Source organism: Struthio camelus, chromosome 1, assembly GCF_040807025.1.
Source record: "Struthio camelus isolate bStrCam1 chromosome 1, bStrCam1.hap1, whole genome shotgun sequence".
Taxonomy (NCBI): domain Eukaryota; kingdom Metazoa; phylum Chordata; class Aves; order Struthioniformes; family Struthionidae; genus Struthio; species Struthio camelus.
In genome coordinates this window covers 211,280,776-211,297,221 of record NC_090942.1, presented here as the reverse complement: position 1 = coordinate 211,297,221, position 16,446 = coordinate 211,280,776, and the positions used below count along the sequence as shown (strand labels likewise).

The following is a 16,446-nucleotide window of genomic DNA, read 5'->3' as shown; positions in this document are numbered from 1 at the left end:
TGTGGTAAAAGAGAAAAAAGCAGGGAGGCGGGGGGGGGGATGGGGACCGAGTGTGTTTGCAGCTGCTGGCCATCAAATTTCAATTCAATCAACATGACTGAGTTCCAGCTCCTGAAAAAGAGAGCTTTTGATGGCATATTGACATAGCCTGAACTACAGTGGTCCAAGTGGCAGTGCTATAATTATAAGGATTATATTTAATACTGCACTTGGAAATGAAGGTCTGAAACACTGTGACTCTCTTTCTCCTTAAAGGCAGGCCAAAATCTGTCCGAGGAACCATAATGGTAATACACAAAGTTGGTAGGAAAAAAGAAACACAGGAACTCAACTCATTATGAAAACGGATCATGTGGCTGGCAGCTCAGGTCTGCTGGGAGTTAAGCAGTGAGGAGGAAAAATGAGTGTGAAAGGAAGGGCAATTGGATTTGCAGAAAAAAGGGAAAGTCGTTTTTAAAAGCACAGAATTAACTGTGCTAAGAAAATAAGTCAATTGGTAATTAATATGCTACTTATTTTGGAATTCACTTTCTTTTTGTCGTGAGCAGTGGGCTTCAGCCAGCCTAAGGCCTGTTTGTTGAACAAAGACCAAAACCTGCAAATACTTCTAGACTTGCTTAATTCTACACATCTTGATTTCAGTGTGATTACCCATGTGTGCACAATTAAGCACATGCAGAACTGTTTCCGGGAACTGGGCCATAGAGGTAAGCAGCCCCATGTTGAAGACCAAGCGTATCTAGCTTTGAAGGATCTGGAATCAAAAGCTTTCAGAGTAGCAAAGTGAATGCAAGTCTTTGGAAAGCAAAATAATTGACTCAAACTAGCATGATCTCCAGAAATAAAGTCCTTGATCCTGTGTTAGGCCAAGGTTCCACAATGCCATGTCCAGAGTATTTGCAAAAGACTGTTTCAGGAGTGTTCGATCCGATCAGAATCAAGATTTTGAAAGCTCAAATGCTGAGATACCTTAGCAGTGTGGAAAGAAGAGGGGAAGGGGAAAGGGGCAAGGGGAAGGGGAAGGGGAAGAAAGAGAAGGAAAGGAAATTGGAGTGTCTAAAGATGGTTTCTAAAGCAACAGAATCCTAAATAAATGATCTGATTTTCCAAAGTGAAAAACACAAACTGAACAGCCCATGCAGCATTTTTGCCAACTGTCACTGGGGTGGCATTTCTGAAATCTGGCGGAATGACTCATCCCAAAGCAACAACTGTTGCCAACAAGGTCTTTCCTCCAGGTCTAGTTATTTGAATGAGAGCTGCAAAGAATAAAACAGAAAAGTCAGAGACAACTCCTTGGCTTGGGGTTCATCTCTGAAGCTTCCTGTGAAGCCATCCACTCTTTGAGGTTCCTCCCCAAACCACTGAGCAGGAATCCAAGTGATCCTCTGTGCCAAGGATGGGATCAGCCGTGCTGGAATGAGCCCCTTGTTCGCTAAAATAAATTCCTGCATCTGCACCTAGGCACCACCTCTCACGGCCTGTATATAGCGCACGTTCTCCTGAACCATTTTGCCCTCCGCCTTAGGGATGTGATGATGGCAAACGTTACCAGGGCCATTACCACGGCCCTGCCGATAGGCAGCACAATTCTGGCAGGGTTTATACGGGCACCCCTGAGTTCAGGGGGCTGGATCAGGCCCAGAGAGCACACTGTAGTGCAGTAATTTAACACAGCCTTATCAGCATAGATAAGCATCCTTCTTTAGCTGGTACAAAATACACCAATTTCAAAGATACTTTCCGAAGGAGTGTTGTTTTGCTGAATAATTTATATCCCCGAGTCCTCTGAAAATGAGCAGCACACACTTCAGAGCTGCAACAGCTATTCAGTAGGGACGGCGCACATTGTGTTCAGTAAGCTCACTGCTTAAACACTGTTGCCATGACTATAAGAAAGTGATTATACTATTGTTTACAGGAGACTCTTGTAAGTCATTACCGCAGTAGCCAGAGTTTTGCCTCAAGTCAAAATTTTTGGGAGAAAAAAAAAAAAAAAAACCTTCACAGGTATAATTAACTTTGTGATCAAGATAATTCCAGTCAAAGGCTTTGAAAGCTGAATACATCGTATGGTGAGGAACGAAAATAAATAAGAAAGTGCCTCCTAACTGTTGACTCTCTGCTTTTCTTACTGTTTGATTAGTTCATTGGTAAGTTCCGTGAAGAAGAAAAGCTCCACTAACTAAACAACTGTTGTAGCTTGTTTTCAAGGAAAAAATAATTTACAGGGTAAGTACCAATGTAGGAGTTCAGCTATGATGAGTAACTCTATAAAAACAAGCCATTTTGTAAACAATGTACGGGAAAAAGACTTTAACAAAATCTAAGTTAGAAAAATCTCTTGAGATTATTAAATATGGCTTGTCAGTGTCCTGAGGCGAAACTGATGCCTAGAGCACCTTAGCTCTGAATCCCCTAGTGCATATGTCCAGTACATGACCTCTTTATCTCAATAGTGCGTTGATGATCAGCAGTTTCCAAAACTAAGAAGTAACTCCGAAGCTGTCGGAAAGTCTTCCTCACATTTCCTATGGACAGTAACAGGCCACAGAACACAAAGCAAAGAGATGATTAATAGAGTGCTGGACTAGGAGTCAGGAAATCTGGGCTCTGTTCCCAGCTCTGCCACTGACCTGCTGTTTGACCTTGGGCAAGACACTTGACCTTTCTGTGCTTCTGTTCCTCCTTCCATTCTTTGTCTATCTTGTCTCTCGAGGCCCTAAGGTATGCAGGGAAGGGCACGGTTCTCAGTGGGTGTTTGTGTAACACCTACCCCAGGGAGGCGCCTGCAAAGCCAGGGTACCACAGAGATGACTGCTGCACAATAGCATGTTTTGTTTCAAAACAGAGCAGCCACGATGAACCTTCTTGGGGGTTTCATCTGCTAGGCTAAGATCTTACCGGGGTTTACAGCCAGATTCCTGATCTGTAGCAATCATAAGCATCAGGCTACAGCAGCAGGTAAACGGCTTTGCAAGATCTGCTTCCCCACTGTGTCAGAAGTACTTTCATGCCGATTTCCAATTGGTGCTAATTTCTCTGCACCTCGATTGAGCTAGGTTTCAAAGCACATCAGAAGGATGACTGAGTGACACAGATAAAAATAGCTCCAGGAGCCTTTTCTGAATAAAAGGAATTTCTTCAGAGAAATGGGAACGTGTGTATGTTAACCCACGGGCATTATTTACTGCCAATTAAACAAAAATATGTATTAACAATCTTTCAATGAGTGCATTGGAATTGTGTGTTTGTGTAAGTTATTTAATCAAGAGCTATTTCTGAGTGTCCCTCCCACCTCGAGCCGTAGGCACGGACCTCCCTCTGTTACTACAGCATAGTCATCTCAGCAAATGGAAAGAAACACATGCAGGACAAAGTGGCTCCCACCTGCTACCGCTGGGCATGCAGCTGCAGCCTCACCAGAGAGCAAATGACGAGGGTATGCGCTCTCAGTTCCTGTCCCACTCGTGTTCCCAGTTTGCTGGAGCATCAAGCACGTGCAGCGCTCAGCTACATCCGACTTAACCAGGAGACTAATCTGAGTCAAAACTAATGAGAATGAAGAACGAGTGAAGCAAGAAAATATGAAACATACATTTATGGTTATGACTGAAAAGTTGGGAGCAGCTTTTCTGTTCTGAAAAGAAGGGCCAGCAAAATAAGAGGCACTGCCACCTCCTACACTTTTATTGTGAATCTTGGGCTATATGGTGCTTCACATAAAGCCACAGCTCTGGGAGTCATGTGATTATGTGAAAGACTCATTTGGGTTTATAATTCCAGCATTCATACCTGTGGGACAAAGGCTGAAAAGGTGGTTTGAGTGCACTTCAAAAGCTCCAAACACAGAAGTCAAACAAGAAGAATCCATCTACTCATATACGTTGCCTGCAGCTTTGCCAAAACAAACTTTTAAATATCCTGCCTTAGGCTCCATCAATAATGAATCTGGCTTCTAAGCCATAAAACTCCACCAGATCTCAATGCACTTTACAAAGGTGATAAATAGCATTTTTCATAGAGGAAACTGAGGTTTATGGAAGTGAAATAACAGTGGTAATTTGCTGAATAGATCCTAGAGTCAGAGTAGGAACACTTAGGCTTTGGTTTGCAGTGCGCTCATCCAAGAACTTTTGCTTAAGAGTTGCAGGTATTTTGTGTTATGTATTAGTGTTGGCACTTCAGTACAATTATAGATTGAGCATCTAATAATACTTTGGAAGAGTTTGACACGGTATGACAAATTCACGTGTTGGTTCTCAAGAGGCTATGGGAAACATTTCATGGGAAATCTAGGACATAAACAGTTTATGCTTTCATCTGAGAAAACATGAAACAATTGTCTCTTAATACTGTTAAGTTAAAAAAGTGATCCAAATCTCAGCTGGCGCCAACTCCTTTTCTGAGACTGCAGCCAAGACCGCTGCTTCTTTCACTGCTCAGGGCTGTTCTAAACTGTAGCACCATGAAACGGGCAAGATCTTTGTCAGGTTTACAGCCACTCATTCAGACCCGTGGAAAGTATTGACCTGTCCTGAATCCCGTCAGCTTCACGCTACTGCTGCTGGGAGTGCTGTCACTGGGGAGTCCTATAGGGGGAACCCCAACTTGTGGATGCTAAAGGAAGGACAAAGAGCAAGGATCTTGTCCCTTTGCTTCTCTTTACAGAGGCCACAAGGCTAAAGCTCTTCCACGTACAGTGTAAAAGATTGTGTGCCCTGTCAAATATTAATCGCCTTCCTGAATTCCACAGCAGGGAGAGTGTAAAGTCATTACCATGAGCTGAGCCCTCAGCCGAGACCAGGATCCTATGTGCTAGGCACTGAGATGGTGCTGCCTGAAAAGTTTGATATAGCACAGAAGGGAAATAGAGGCACCGCAGGGGACACGGTCGAGGTCACGCAGAAGCTTACTAGCAGAGCTGAGAAGAGGACCTGCATCCCAGAGCTCTGTCAGCTGGAGCAGGCTGCCAGCTGCCAGCTCCTCTGCTGGATAAATAATTCTAAATTCCATCAAAGAAGAAATCTGAGGTGCAGTATAAAAGGGGCACTGGAGACATTACCCCTCCCAAAGGCGTCAAAGGGACAAGGACGGACCCTTTCTTTTCCAGTAATTAGATGTGGGTGAAGTTTCATTTTTATAAGTCAACAGACTGACAAGAAAGACAGGCTACAGTGGCCTCCAGAGATGATGATATGTTGGTAGAAAAGATTGTTGCCAGCAGTTAGGAAGAGGAGAAGAGACAGGTTACAGTCTTTCTTAAGAAGCTAATCAATTAACCTAGTTCTTGGGGTTTTTTTTTTTTGGTCATTGTAATCTAACTTAACAACACAAACTCCTTCTGCAGGCATTATTGGGGGGAGGGCGGACTGAGAGGGGAGAAGTAATAATACTGAAAGAAGTCAAAGTTTCGGCAAAGCAGCTTCTCTGACTCAGATATATCTTTCTAAGGTTCAGATTTCCCCACAAAGCAGCTAAAATTTTTGCTGGAGTCACACTTCTCAGCACAGAAGAAACAGAAGCTGTGTCACTCTCCTTTGTCCTGGTGCTACACACAAGGCACTCAGCTGAGTACTGCAGAGGATGTGAAAGCCATATCCGAGGACACGCTATAATAGTTGGGAAGTTACGGAACCAAAGGGTCAGCCTCAGAGAGTGTGTCAGCTCCAGGCAAACAAACTGTTCCGCTGCTTCCTACCTACAGAAACTTTGGAGCTGGAAACAGTCCGTTAAACTGTTTCAGAATAGAGGAGACTTTCAATAAATATATCCAGAGGTTTAAAAGCTTCAGAGGAGTCAAGTGATTTGACGGGAGAACTACAACTGCAAGGGTTCCTTGACTAGCAGACGTTTAGCAAGTACACTTGCTGAACTCTTCATTAAAAATACCTTTTATGCAGCTTCTATGGACTCTTCTCAATTTTGGTTTAGAGAACATTCTCACAGCCAAGGGGAATTAAGATTTTAAATGGTGCCCAGTTCCCTCCTAACCAAACAGCTCCCAGCAGGCCAAAGGGCCCTTGACAGCAAATCAAAGCTTTTCTACCCAAAAAGGGAATGTGCATTTATCCAACTCAGTTACACAAATTGTCTTTATCAGGACCCAGCTTCGCTCCTGTAGAAACAGAAGGAGTGGGCAGCGGTCCTCCACCTCACAAGCAGGACCTCTCATTGCTTTGGCACCAGACTTCGCCAGTCAAAAGATCCCGTCCCAGCTTAGCATCTTTAATCCACCCTTGTTCACTGCACCGCAGCATCACTTCACCCCATAGCTGGTAGCCTTGTCCTGTTCGCTTCAAAGAGCTTCCTAAAGTTACATACGTTCAGGACCAGAAAAACGCAGCTACTTCTGCAGTGTACCCTGGCAGCCAACGAGCAAACAAGGCAAAGAGTTTGGGAGACGGAGGAAATGTAAATTTAGGCCAGAGATACTGTGGTGAAACTATTATTTTTAAAATACTTAAAATACTTGAGGATCTTTAATGTTCACACAGGGCAGGCCAAACCTCAGCAAGTATAGTGTGGTTCATAAAAAAAGTTATTAGAAAACAAAGCCAGGGCTGCCATGTTCATTTAGAAGATCTCTGCGCAAAATAACCACCTTCAAGGTTTTACAAGCCAAACTTGGCTCTTAGCACCAGCCAAGCAATTCTGTTGTCTTCTAGTGATGTCCTCGGGGAACTGGGACAAGCACATTGTACTTATGTAGATAAGAAGTTAGGAGGGTAGGAGGCATTAACCCATTTCCCTCTTCCTTAGTTATATCGTCTTTATGAGGCCTTTTTCCCTTTTCATTTTCACCTGTTTGTAGAATACAACTGAGGAGCAGGCCCATTTTACAGTCACTCTTCTAAGTACAAAAAATAATGACCATCCTTATAATGATAAATTCAGTGCAGCTTCTGCCTAGACAAGTGGAAGGAGAATGAGTCACCTATGACTGATGACACATGTCACTTAACACGCTCCTAGGAAGACATCAGCCACCACATTGACGGTGGCAATGAAAAAGCCAGAGCAGAATAACGCAGTAATGCCCATGAAACAGAGAGCCCCACAGAGCAAAATGGACGGTATTCAGCCTATGTCAGAAGAACGAAGGAATGAATCAGCCAACCAGGGATTTGAAACTGCAGTGCAAGAATTTTGGTATTACAAGCTCGATGTTTAAGTCATCGAGGAATGCCCTCCAGAGCTAACTGTTTACATATAACATCAACAATATAAACAGCTAAGTGCTGGAGGGCATACATATACATATATGTGTATATGTATGTATAAAAGAACGCCTGAATAATTTAGCTGTTCCACTCTGCTCCACAAAAGTAACGAAAAAAAGTAAATAAACAAATGTCAGCTCTTGGGAAACGCAGGTAAGAAGACAAGAGAGTAAAAAAGCTTTCCTAGCACTGTGCTGAGGAAGAAATTTCTCCTACAGTTGCATCCACGTCCACTGGTCCAGCTAACAAAGCTGGTCTCCATTCTCCAGTTAGAAAGTGCTGCTGCCAAATTAAGCCCAAACCAAATCCCACTAAAAACTCTCTCTTCCGACAACTCTTCAGTTCTAAACCATCAAGTGGGAACAGGTAATTATCAAATAACAGTATCAACAACGTCAGAGTATCACTTTAAGCTCTTCGCTATTTTCAAGTGAACGTTGTTTCGAATGCTATTCAGTGCCAAATATTTATTCTTGAATCCCACTGTGTGAATGATCTATCCGATGCTACTAAATGTGGCGGACATACTTGTAACAAGTGTAGATCACAAAGCAAAGGAAAGGACCCAGCTATTTGCAGGAGAGGAAACATGGGGACAAGCCTGGGTTTTGCAAAACAGAGAGCATCCTGAGAGCCAGAACACCCCAAAGAGAGTTAGGACTGTCTTCACTCTTATCTGTACGGAGTTTTTCTAAACTGGTGAAGCTACAGCAAGGCAGATGGAGCTTTACAATCCCCCGGTGGAGTCAGAGACGGGTCGAATCTCACATATTCGGTGCAAGACTCGCAGAAACGCTCCTGCCTTGTCCTTCCTTGTGCCAGAGCTGTACCTCCCACAACTGAAGCTCAGAACTGTGCCTCGTTCCGAGTCCCTACATACCTCACATCTGCCATCTGCTAAAAGGGCAATAAATGTCGGCGCAAATAAGGCTTCCACTGGATTTGCTCTTGGGAAAAGCCCCACAGAGCACTAGTTCTGCTGCCTTGGAGATGGCTCTCCTCCCCATCGCTTTCTAATGCACAGGACAACAGGCTTGCTCTGCCTTGTCCTTACTCTTTCATCCTCACAGCAACCGGTGGAGCAAATTTCTCCTCCAGCTATGGCTGGAACTACAGCAAGACCCCATTATTTTGTAGACCATCATTGTTCTCTGCATTTTAAAGAGTGGGACCAAAACGTTGTGCACATGACTCTCCACCATCTGAATTCTACCGCCTCAGACACTGTGTGGTATGTTTTTTTTCATTTTTAATATTTGCAATAATGATCTAAAGAGCGACTGATAAGGGGAACATGTTCTTCCACTACACAGAGCCGCGACTTTGAACTGATGCCTTTCTCCGTGCCTTAATTAGGCAGTCCTACCAAAGCAGCAAATGAAGGATGCCTGTGTCAAGCACAGAGTGGGAGGATCAGTGATGTACAGTGATACAATTACAACAATACTGCTTCATGAGCCAGCATTTATTTCTTCAGTGTCAAAATATGGTTCAGGGCTCCAGACGTCATGCTCAGTGAAGTCATGTACCTTGTCAGCAGGACTACCGAATGCCAGCATGCAGAAAGCAGGGCTCTCTCTCAGAGCTCTCTCTCGTCAAAGGCACATACGTTCAGAGTTATTTGGGCAGGTAACACAACATGCAGCGTGGAATTAAAGCCATGCATGGCATCTTCCAGCAAAGAGCAGGTTAACAGTCTTTTACATTATTTCAGAAACAAGGACGAGCTCTCTGCGTTTCAGAGATGGAAATCTTTTAATATTTTATTTGGAGCTGTTTCATTTAGCACTTTCAAACAGCTGCCTCCAGCTATTTCATAATAATAGTAACAACTAGTAAAAAAACAAAAACAAACAAAAAAACCCCCACCCCCCCACAGGCCTGTTTGGAGATTTTAGAAAGTGAAGTTTTCTGGGATGACTATTACTATGCAAAAGCCTTTTTTTTTTTTCTTTCAAGACAAGTACAAAACCTTTCATTAATGCACACTGGAAAAATAAGATAATGCCTTTCTTGATTGCGATGAGAAACACAGAGAGATTTAATCTGAACACTGAGTCAGGTCGAAGCGTCTAAACTCCCTTTGGACACAATGTTATCGCATTAACGCTTACATCATCACCCTCACATACGATGCTGAGTAATGCAGCCCCAAACTTAGATCCACGCACTGAAGCGAATTCCAGTGTAAGAAGAGAGCAACAACCACAAAGGTCCCATTTTAGAATAAATCAAGCATTAATAAAGATTAGTATATGTTTGGGGCGGCGGGGGTGGGGGGGATCTATTTTCAGCCGTTCGAGTGACGGGCTATCGGGGATGCAGTCATTCTTCCTAATACGTTGCATGTGTTTCGAGACTTAAAGAGCTGGAAGGAAAAGCAGCGTAACAAACGCTTCGACAGCGCGGTACACGGACTGCTCGTAATAAAGTAATGAGAGGCAAAGCTTCGCCTCTTCGACGTGGTCAGAGCAATTTCCAGCTGAAAAAGGTCAACCTATCATTTACACAGTGGCGGTATCTGGAAAACTCCGGTAAGTTGGCTCCAGGAAACACACGGGGCGGCAGTAAGGAATAAACCCTGGCGGGCCGAGTCCGTGCTGCGGGCAGCAGGAAGGAATAAACCCTGGCGGGCCGAGTCCGTGCTGCGGGCAGCAGGCGCGAGGCAGAGCCGTCCCGCTAGGCGTTACTGCACGGGCCCAGGGACCCCTGGGTTTGCTGATCCTTAGGGCGCAGAGGCAGACCGGCGCAGGCCCTCGCCGCCTGCCGGGCGCACAAACGCTGACCCGCTTCAAGGGACGCCGGCGCCAACCCTTGCCTAGGCTCGCCACAGCTGCTCGGGCAGCCTCGCGCTGTCGGAAGCCCCCAACGACACGAGCAAACGCCGAGGACGGTTTTAACGCCTGGAAACGCTTTAAACGTCGCTTTTGCTCCCCTCCTCCCAGGCGCGCCGGCCACCGGCGCTCGCCCCCCGTCGGGCCTTTGCGCCGGCGGCGGCACGGCCGCGCTCTGAAGGCGGCAAATGGCGGGGAGGAGGGGGGCGTGACGGCGGCCCCCGAAAGCCTCGTCGGACGGAGGCCACCTGCCTCGGCGCCGGCCCGCGGCCCGAGGCCACGGCGACGGGCGGCGCCAGGGCGGCCTAGGCCGCGCCCGGGCGGCCGCTCCCACCCCCGCCCCTCCCCGCCGGCAGGGGGCGCTGTGACTCACCGCCAGGAGGGCCGAGGCGCGCTGCTCCCCCGGCGGCTGCTCGCCGTTGATGCCGCCGTTGCCGAGCAGCTGGTGCTGGTGGTGGTAGTCCGGGGGCGCCGCGGCGGCCGGCGGCGGCGGCGGCGGCGGGGGGGCGGCGGCGGCGGGGGGGGCCGGTCCGCTGCCGCCCTTGGGGTGCTTGCCGCTCTTCCGGGCGCCCTGTCCCTGCTGCACGAGGTGCAGGAGCTGCAAGGTGCTCTCCCGCTCGCGGTCGGAGCTCTCGGCGCGGCCCCGCTCGTAGCGCCCCTCGCAGCTGAGGTGGTGCTGGCGGCACACGGCGATGCGGGCCCGCAGCCGCTCCACGATGGCGCTGTGCACGCGGGGGGCGGCCGGGCCCCCCCCGCCGCCCCCCCCGCCGCCGCCGCCGCCGCCGCCCAGCAGGCCGGCGCCCAGCCCCGCGGCCTGCTGGGGGGGCGCCGTGTCGCCCATGCTGGCGGTGCCGCTGCTGGCCCCGGCGGCGTCCGCGCTCAGTGCCGCATGGAGGGAGCGGGGCAGCGGCGGGGCGCCCCTGGCCCCCAGCCCAGCGCCAGCCGCCCCCCCTCCCGCCAACACCACCACCACCACCTCCGGCGGCAGTCGGCCCTGACAGCGCCGGGGGAGTCTGACAGATCCGCGGCCGGGCGGTGGGCAGGGGCCGTCCGGCGGCCGCTAGGTCCGCGCCGCCATGGGCTGCGCGGGGGGGGGGGGGGGGGTGTCAGTCCGGGCGGGGGGGGGGGTGGGCAAAAATAAAGGAGGGAGCCGCTGCCTGCGGAGGGGGTGAGCGAGTCCTCCTGGACGGAGGAGCTCTCCCTCGGCAGTGTGAGTGAGACTTGGCAGGTTTATTGATTGATTTTATTTCGGGGCCGGGGTTGGGGGGGGGAGTGGAATGGGGGGGGAAGTCCTCGAGGTGGAAATTTATGCAAGGGAAGGAGTTGCCACGCTCAGGGGCACGGACCTGAACCCCCCCTCCCCCCGGCGAACCCAAAATCTTTTAGGTTTGGTGGACTGCTTTTTTTTTTTTTTTTTAAGTCTTCAGTAAATGTGCGAATAAAGAGGCCGGGGGTGGAGGAGGAGGAGGAGGAGGAGGAGGAGGCGGCTCGGGTTAGTTTAGTCTTTGTGCTTTCTCGTTTCTCTCGCTCGCTCTTTTGCTGGCCGCTCTTCTCGGTTTATTACTGTCTCCAACTGTCTGCTGCTAGATTGTAGTTCCTCTAAAAATAAGAGACGGATCCCCCGGTCGGGAACAATGTCAGTCAGTGGACTTCCAGACCATGCTTTGCCTTCAGTTAATCCAGCCACCGGGTAAAATCCGTATTGCTCTCAGTGCTTATTTTCCCCCTTAGTAATTAACAGCAAGCTACGAACCCGGGCAAAGAACTCCTTTAACATACTTTCCCTTACGCTCCCAGATACTGAACAGTTTCAAGTACAGTTTCAAGAAAAGCACGGAAAAAAAAAAAAAAAAGCCAGCCCCTCTTCAGACAGTAATTACAAACGGATAGTTGCACTTACAAACTTCCAGCATTTTGCACCCAGAACAGTCCAGCCACTTTTCCTTTGTGTTTTTGTATATCCCATCCGCGCCCCGGCGGGGCTGGGTGCCTGCGGGTCGCGCGTCGGCGCTTCCTCTGCCGGACGCCGGCGCTGGCCGTGCCCCTCGGTGCGGGCGGCGGCGCGGAGCGGTGCGGAGCGGAGCGGGGCGGCGCGGAGCGGAGCGGAGCGCGGGGCGCTGCGGGGGCGGGAGGCGGGTGTCACCGCGCGGCCGGGGACGCGGCGCCGGCGAGGCCGCGGCGAGGCGCGGTGCCTCCCAGCGGCCGCGGAGGGGAGGCAGGCCGCCGCCGCCGCCGCTCGCCGGGAGGTATTTGCATGGGAGGAAGCCAAGGAAATCCCCTTTCCCTTCCTCCGCTCGGTACCTGGGTGCCGGGCTGGGAGCGCGCCGCGGCTGCCGCGGCCGGTGCGCCGCCGAGCCGAGCCGAGCCGAGCCGAGCCGAGCCGAGCCGCCCGCTCTGCCTCCGCCCCCGGCGGCGAGACCTTCAGGCAAGTACGAGGGAGTTCTCAAATAAATCACAGCTCCGAGCTCCTCTACCGGCTGGATTTCTCTGGGATAGACAGTAGTAAAAACAAGCAGCGCTTTCGAGGGCGCTCGCATGCATGGGACGATGCACGACCCGAGGTCAGGCCTGGGATGTGGGAGCTCTGGACTCTGACATGAGCTTCTTGGGTGTCCTGGGGAAGTCACGTAGCGCCGGCACTTCGGTTCCTCCGAGGAAAGCCAGAGTCTCAGGACTTCTCTTGCCCGACTCCTCCGTTTAGAGCAGCGGCAAATAACTGATAGATCTGGCCTGAGACTAACCTTGCCTGGAGCTGGCAGTCGTGAGGTTTTGCGTTTTGCTGTAGCTAACTTGTGAAGGAGGATGTAAAAATAGGATCTGATCGGCTTTATTAAAGCAACATGAGGTGTTGTGCTACCACAGCGGTATTACCTGAATTCCAAAATACCAGCTTGGGAATGAAATAGCCAAGCAAATGGAGCCTGGCTATATCCTTGATGTAAAATCCGTACGGTCTTGGGGAGTGTACAGCCCGAAACAAGGCTGCATACAAAGCTACGTCCTCTCCGTTAGTTCTGCTATGGGACCAGTCAGAATAGTATGCATGTTTCATAGTAACATCTCGGGAGCGTGCAGCTGAGGACGAGGAGGAACTAATGCTAACCCTTTTTTTTTTACGGTGTTTTTATCACCTTCCGAAGTTATACACACAAATCTTTTGAACGCTAATGAAGAAGTGACACGTTATTTGTAATACCCATAAAATATATAAAAGATATGCAGTGCTGGACATAGGGGAAATATCCTCCCTCTTCTCTTGCATAATCCCCCTCTCCTTCATGTTGCAACAAACATGCACGTGGGTTTCCAAGAACTGGTTGTGTGAGCATTGGATTACAGCACATTCAGACCTACATTTGATCCTGCAAAGACATTGATTCTTAAGTAAGGGACTAGGTCTGTTGAACCCAGGTTCGTGGATGTGCTATGTTCAGAGGAAGGCATTATTGCTAACAGGAAAAAGGGATTTTTTGTTTAACCTTGAACAACTGAGGAAGAGTGGGTTATTATTTGATACATAACAGTAGTGTACATCTGTTGAGAACAATGGGCTGGCACAGTTGGAAAAAAATGGAAATTTTTATGTTTGTAAAATAATAGACAATGTTACCTTTGCTTCAGACCTCTCTAGGGCTTTTAGTCATTCTTTACAGCTCCAACATCCCTACTGCTTTTAAGAGGGTCAGTCACATAACGTACACGTAGCAGTAACACAAATCTCATGGCTAATAAGCAAGAGCATTTCAGATAAAATCTTTGCTGGGAATTTCAAACTTGCTGTGGGAATATAAAAGCAATGGTGCTGCCCATAAAGATACTCGGGTAGCTGCAGGAATTCTCTCTCGCAAGCTTCTGTGGCGGAGAATGATCTTTCAAAACAACAACAAAAAAATTGAGTTGTAACTTTAGATCTTTAAAATTCACTTTTGCCAAACAGCTTCTCATGTTTTGTGGTTTAAGATATCAGTTTCAGGGCTAGAGACAGCTGGTTGCGGAGCTCCACGGCAAGTCCCTGGCGGTGCAATATACAGCAAATACTGCCCCTGGTGTTTCAGAGACAGAAATACAGTAAATCCATCCTTCAGCTTTTTAAGTTTTGTCCAGAAAACTGCTGAATGCTACCCACCCCTGGACACCAATATCATTTTTGGACTAGCTGGTTGTCAGTTTTCTCGTAAGTAAAAGGTTCTTAACCTCACTTGTGATTTGTATCAATACTAAATGCACATGATAAAACAGTAACATAATAATGTAAGGGTCCTGGAAACTTGTAACTTTTTTCTCTGTGGACATTAATTTGTGACCTTTTGAAGTCACCCTGTAATCTTACGTGTACTGTCATCCTTGGGGTTTTTTTCTGTGTGAATTCACCACTGCTGCTGAAGGTCGAAGTTTCTTAAGTCAGCAGCCCCTTCCAGATCAGCAAAGCACTTACTTGTGCTGGGTTCACAGTCAGGAATTCTCACCATAGAAGTCCCGTTGTGTTACGAACTTTCCAAAAATGGAACAAAAAGATCGTAGTGAACCTTTGTCACTAACAGACTTGAGCACATGCTTAAATCTAGGCACATGCTTAGTTCATCTCCAATTAGAAATCACCTATCAAATAAAAGTTATATTAACTCTATGGGAACTGCACATGCTTAATATCAAGGCTGTACAGTGCTTTGCAAACCAGGGCCTTGAATTTTCAGTCATTCCCATGGTTTGTTTTCAGTAAGGGTTCTTAACCATTTTGAATGACTAGAGATATAAATACATTTATTTCCTGTGGTATTCCCAGCAAAGCATGCTGTTAGAACATACCGTGCACTTTGCCTGGTAAATCAATTAACTTTGGAGTAAAGTCTGTCTACACCTGAGTCAGTTTTCTTGTCTTAAATTTTGGACACAAAGCTTACGCGTTACTACTGTGTACAAAGTGTAAAATAAACAACCTTGAACACAGAGCGGTGTTTGAATTAAGAATATGAACTCTACAGAGATCTAAAAAAACTGTCCACATCCTATTTTACAAACAACAACATATATATATATATATATATATAATCATGATATATATATATATCTTATGAATATATATATTCATATATATATATATATATATATGTAATTCATTGCCTAGAAAAATACCAAAATTCACATAAACTATTCAAGGAAGTACAGCCAATGCGGGAGGTATTATTAGTTTTTTTAAGTACTAGTCCACATACTTCTCATATTTTTCCTGGGCTGGTAGATCATATTTTCTTATATTCTTTTGTCTCACCTCTAAATACAGATTAGAGATAGGTACTGCTCCAAATAGAATCAGTAACTCTATACTATAGAGTGTGTTTGCTGTGTGCTTGATATTTCTCTGGGAGCGATACCGCATTTACATGTGTTTAGCTAACACACCCACTCTGTTTATCCAGAAAGATTTAAAGAAGGATAAAACTACAGACATTTATTTATTCAAATAAAAGTAAACTAGAAGAGTTAAGCATGGGAATTGCCTGTAACTGCCTGCTGAAGTACTAGAAATAGCTGCTTTTGGAAAGAGGAGAAGCCTTCACTTGACACTGTCAGCTAGTGAAGTTCACCATACTACTACTTGATCCACCGATGACTTTCTTTCAAAAAATACAGGACAAGGAGACAAAAATCACTTTTCACTCTTCACTGTAAGAACTGGACACAGAATGCGGACTGAAAAGGGCCTTCTCTCCTAGGAGCACATCACATTGGTAGGACTGTTCTCGTGCATACGTACACGTGAATTTTATCATTATCATAGTCTCAGGTTACAAAACTTAAACTAGCGTAGATTATTTAAACATTATAGGAACTGAAGTAATTTTCAAGTATGCTCATTTATCACCTGCTCCAAGTCTAATCAAATACTGATCTCTCTTCATTGTTTCATTAAGGCAGGTAGTTTATCGTAATTAGAGCTACTAATTCAAAAATTAACACTAAAGACAGTTTAAAATGTCATATCAGAACAAATACAAAATCATCTCACTTCCTACCTCAACTCTAAGCCTCTAATTTAAAAAAGGAAGTATGAAAGACTGATCAGATTTCTGACTTCTCTCACCATTAGATATTTCCACAGAATTTTTCTATTACAAATATTTTTATTGCTGTTACACCCAAAAGCTTCATTAGGTAAGAGTCCTCTTTGCACGAAATATTGTAAAAGGATTAGCATTTCCAGTCTGTCCTTGAAAATCTGACCTAAATTTTTTCATAAGTGGCTCTTTAAACAATTTTTACATTTCCTGTTGTAAAGACACACATGTAAACACGAAGCAACGACACTTCACGTTCTGTCTTGTGGAAACTCTTCAGGTAAAGCAACAGCCACAAAAGTATTATCACTTCCTTTAATCTCAGTGAGATGA

General features: G+C 46.8%; 1 protein-coding gene across 2 annotated transcripts in view; it reads right to left on the bottom strand.

Moving 5' to 3' along the window:
• Positions 1 to 12,134, bottom strand: part of MAML2 (mastermind like transcriptional coactivator 2) — a 227,481-nt gene extending 215,347 nt beyond the window's left edge. Inside the window, exon 1 of one of the 2 annotated variants that reach the window (XM_068930423.1) lies at positions 11,958 to 12,134. In XM_068930423.1, the coding sequence (XP_068786524.1) occupies positions 11,958 to 12,023 (66 nt within the window). In that variant the 5' untranslated portion in view covers positions 12,024 to 12,134. Of the gene's footprint in view, positions 1 to 10,430; positions 10,899 to 11,957 lie in introns of those variants that run through there. The other variant, XM_068930422.1, reaches the window with a different exon arrangement.
• Between the last annotated feature and the right edge of the window lie 4,312 nt (positions 12,135 to 16,446).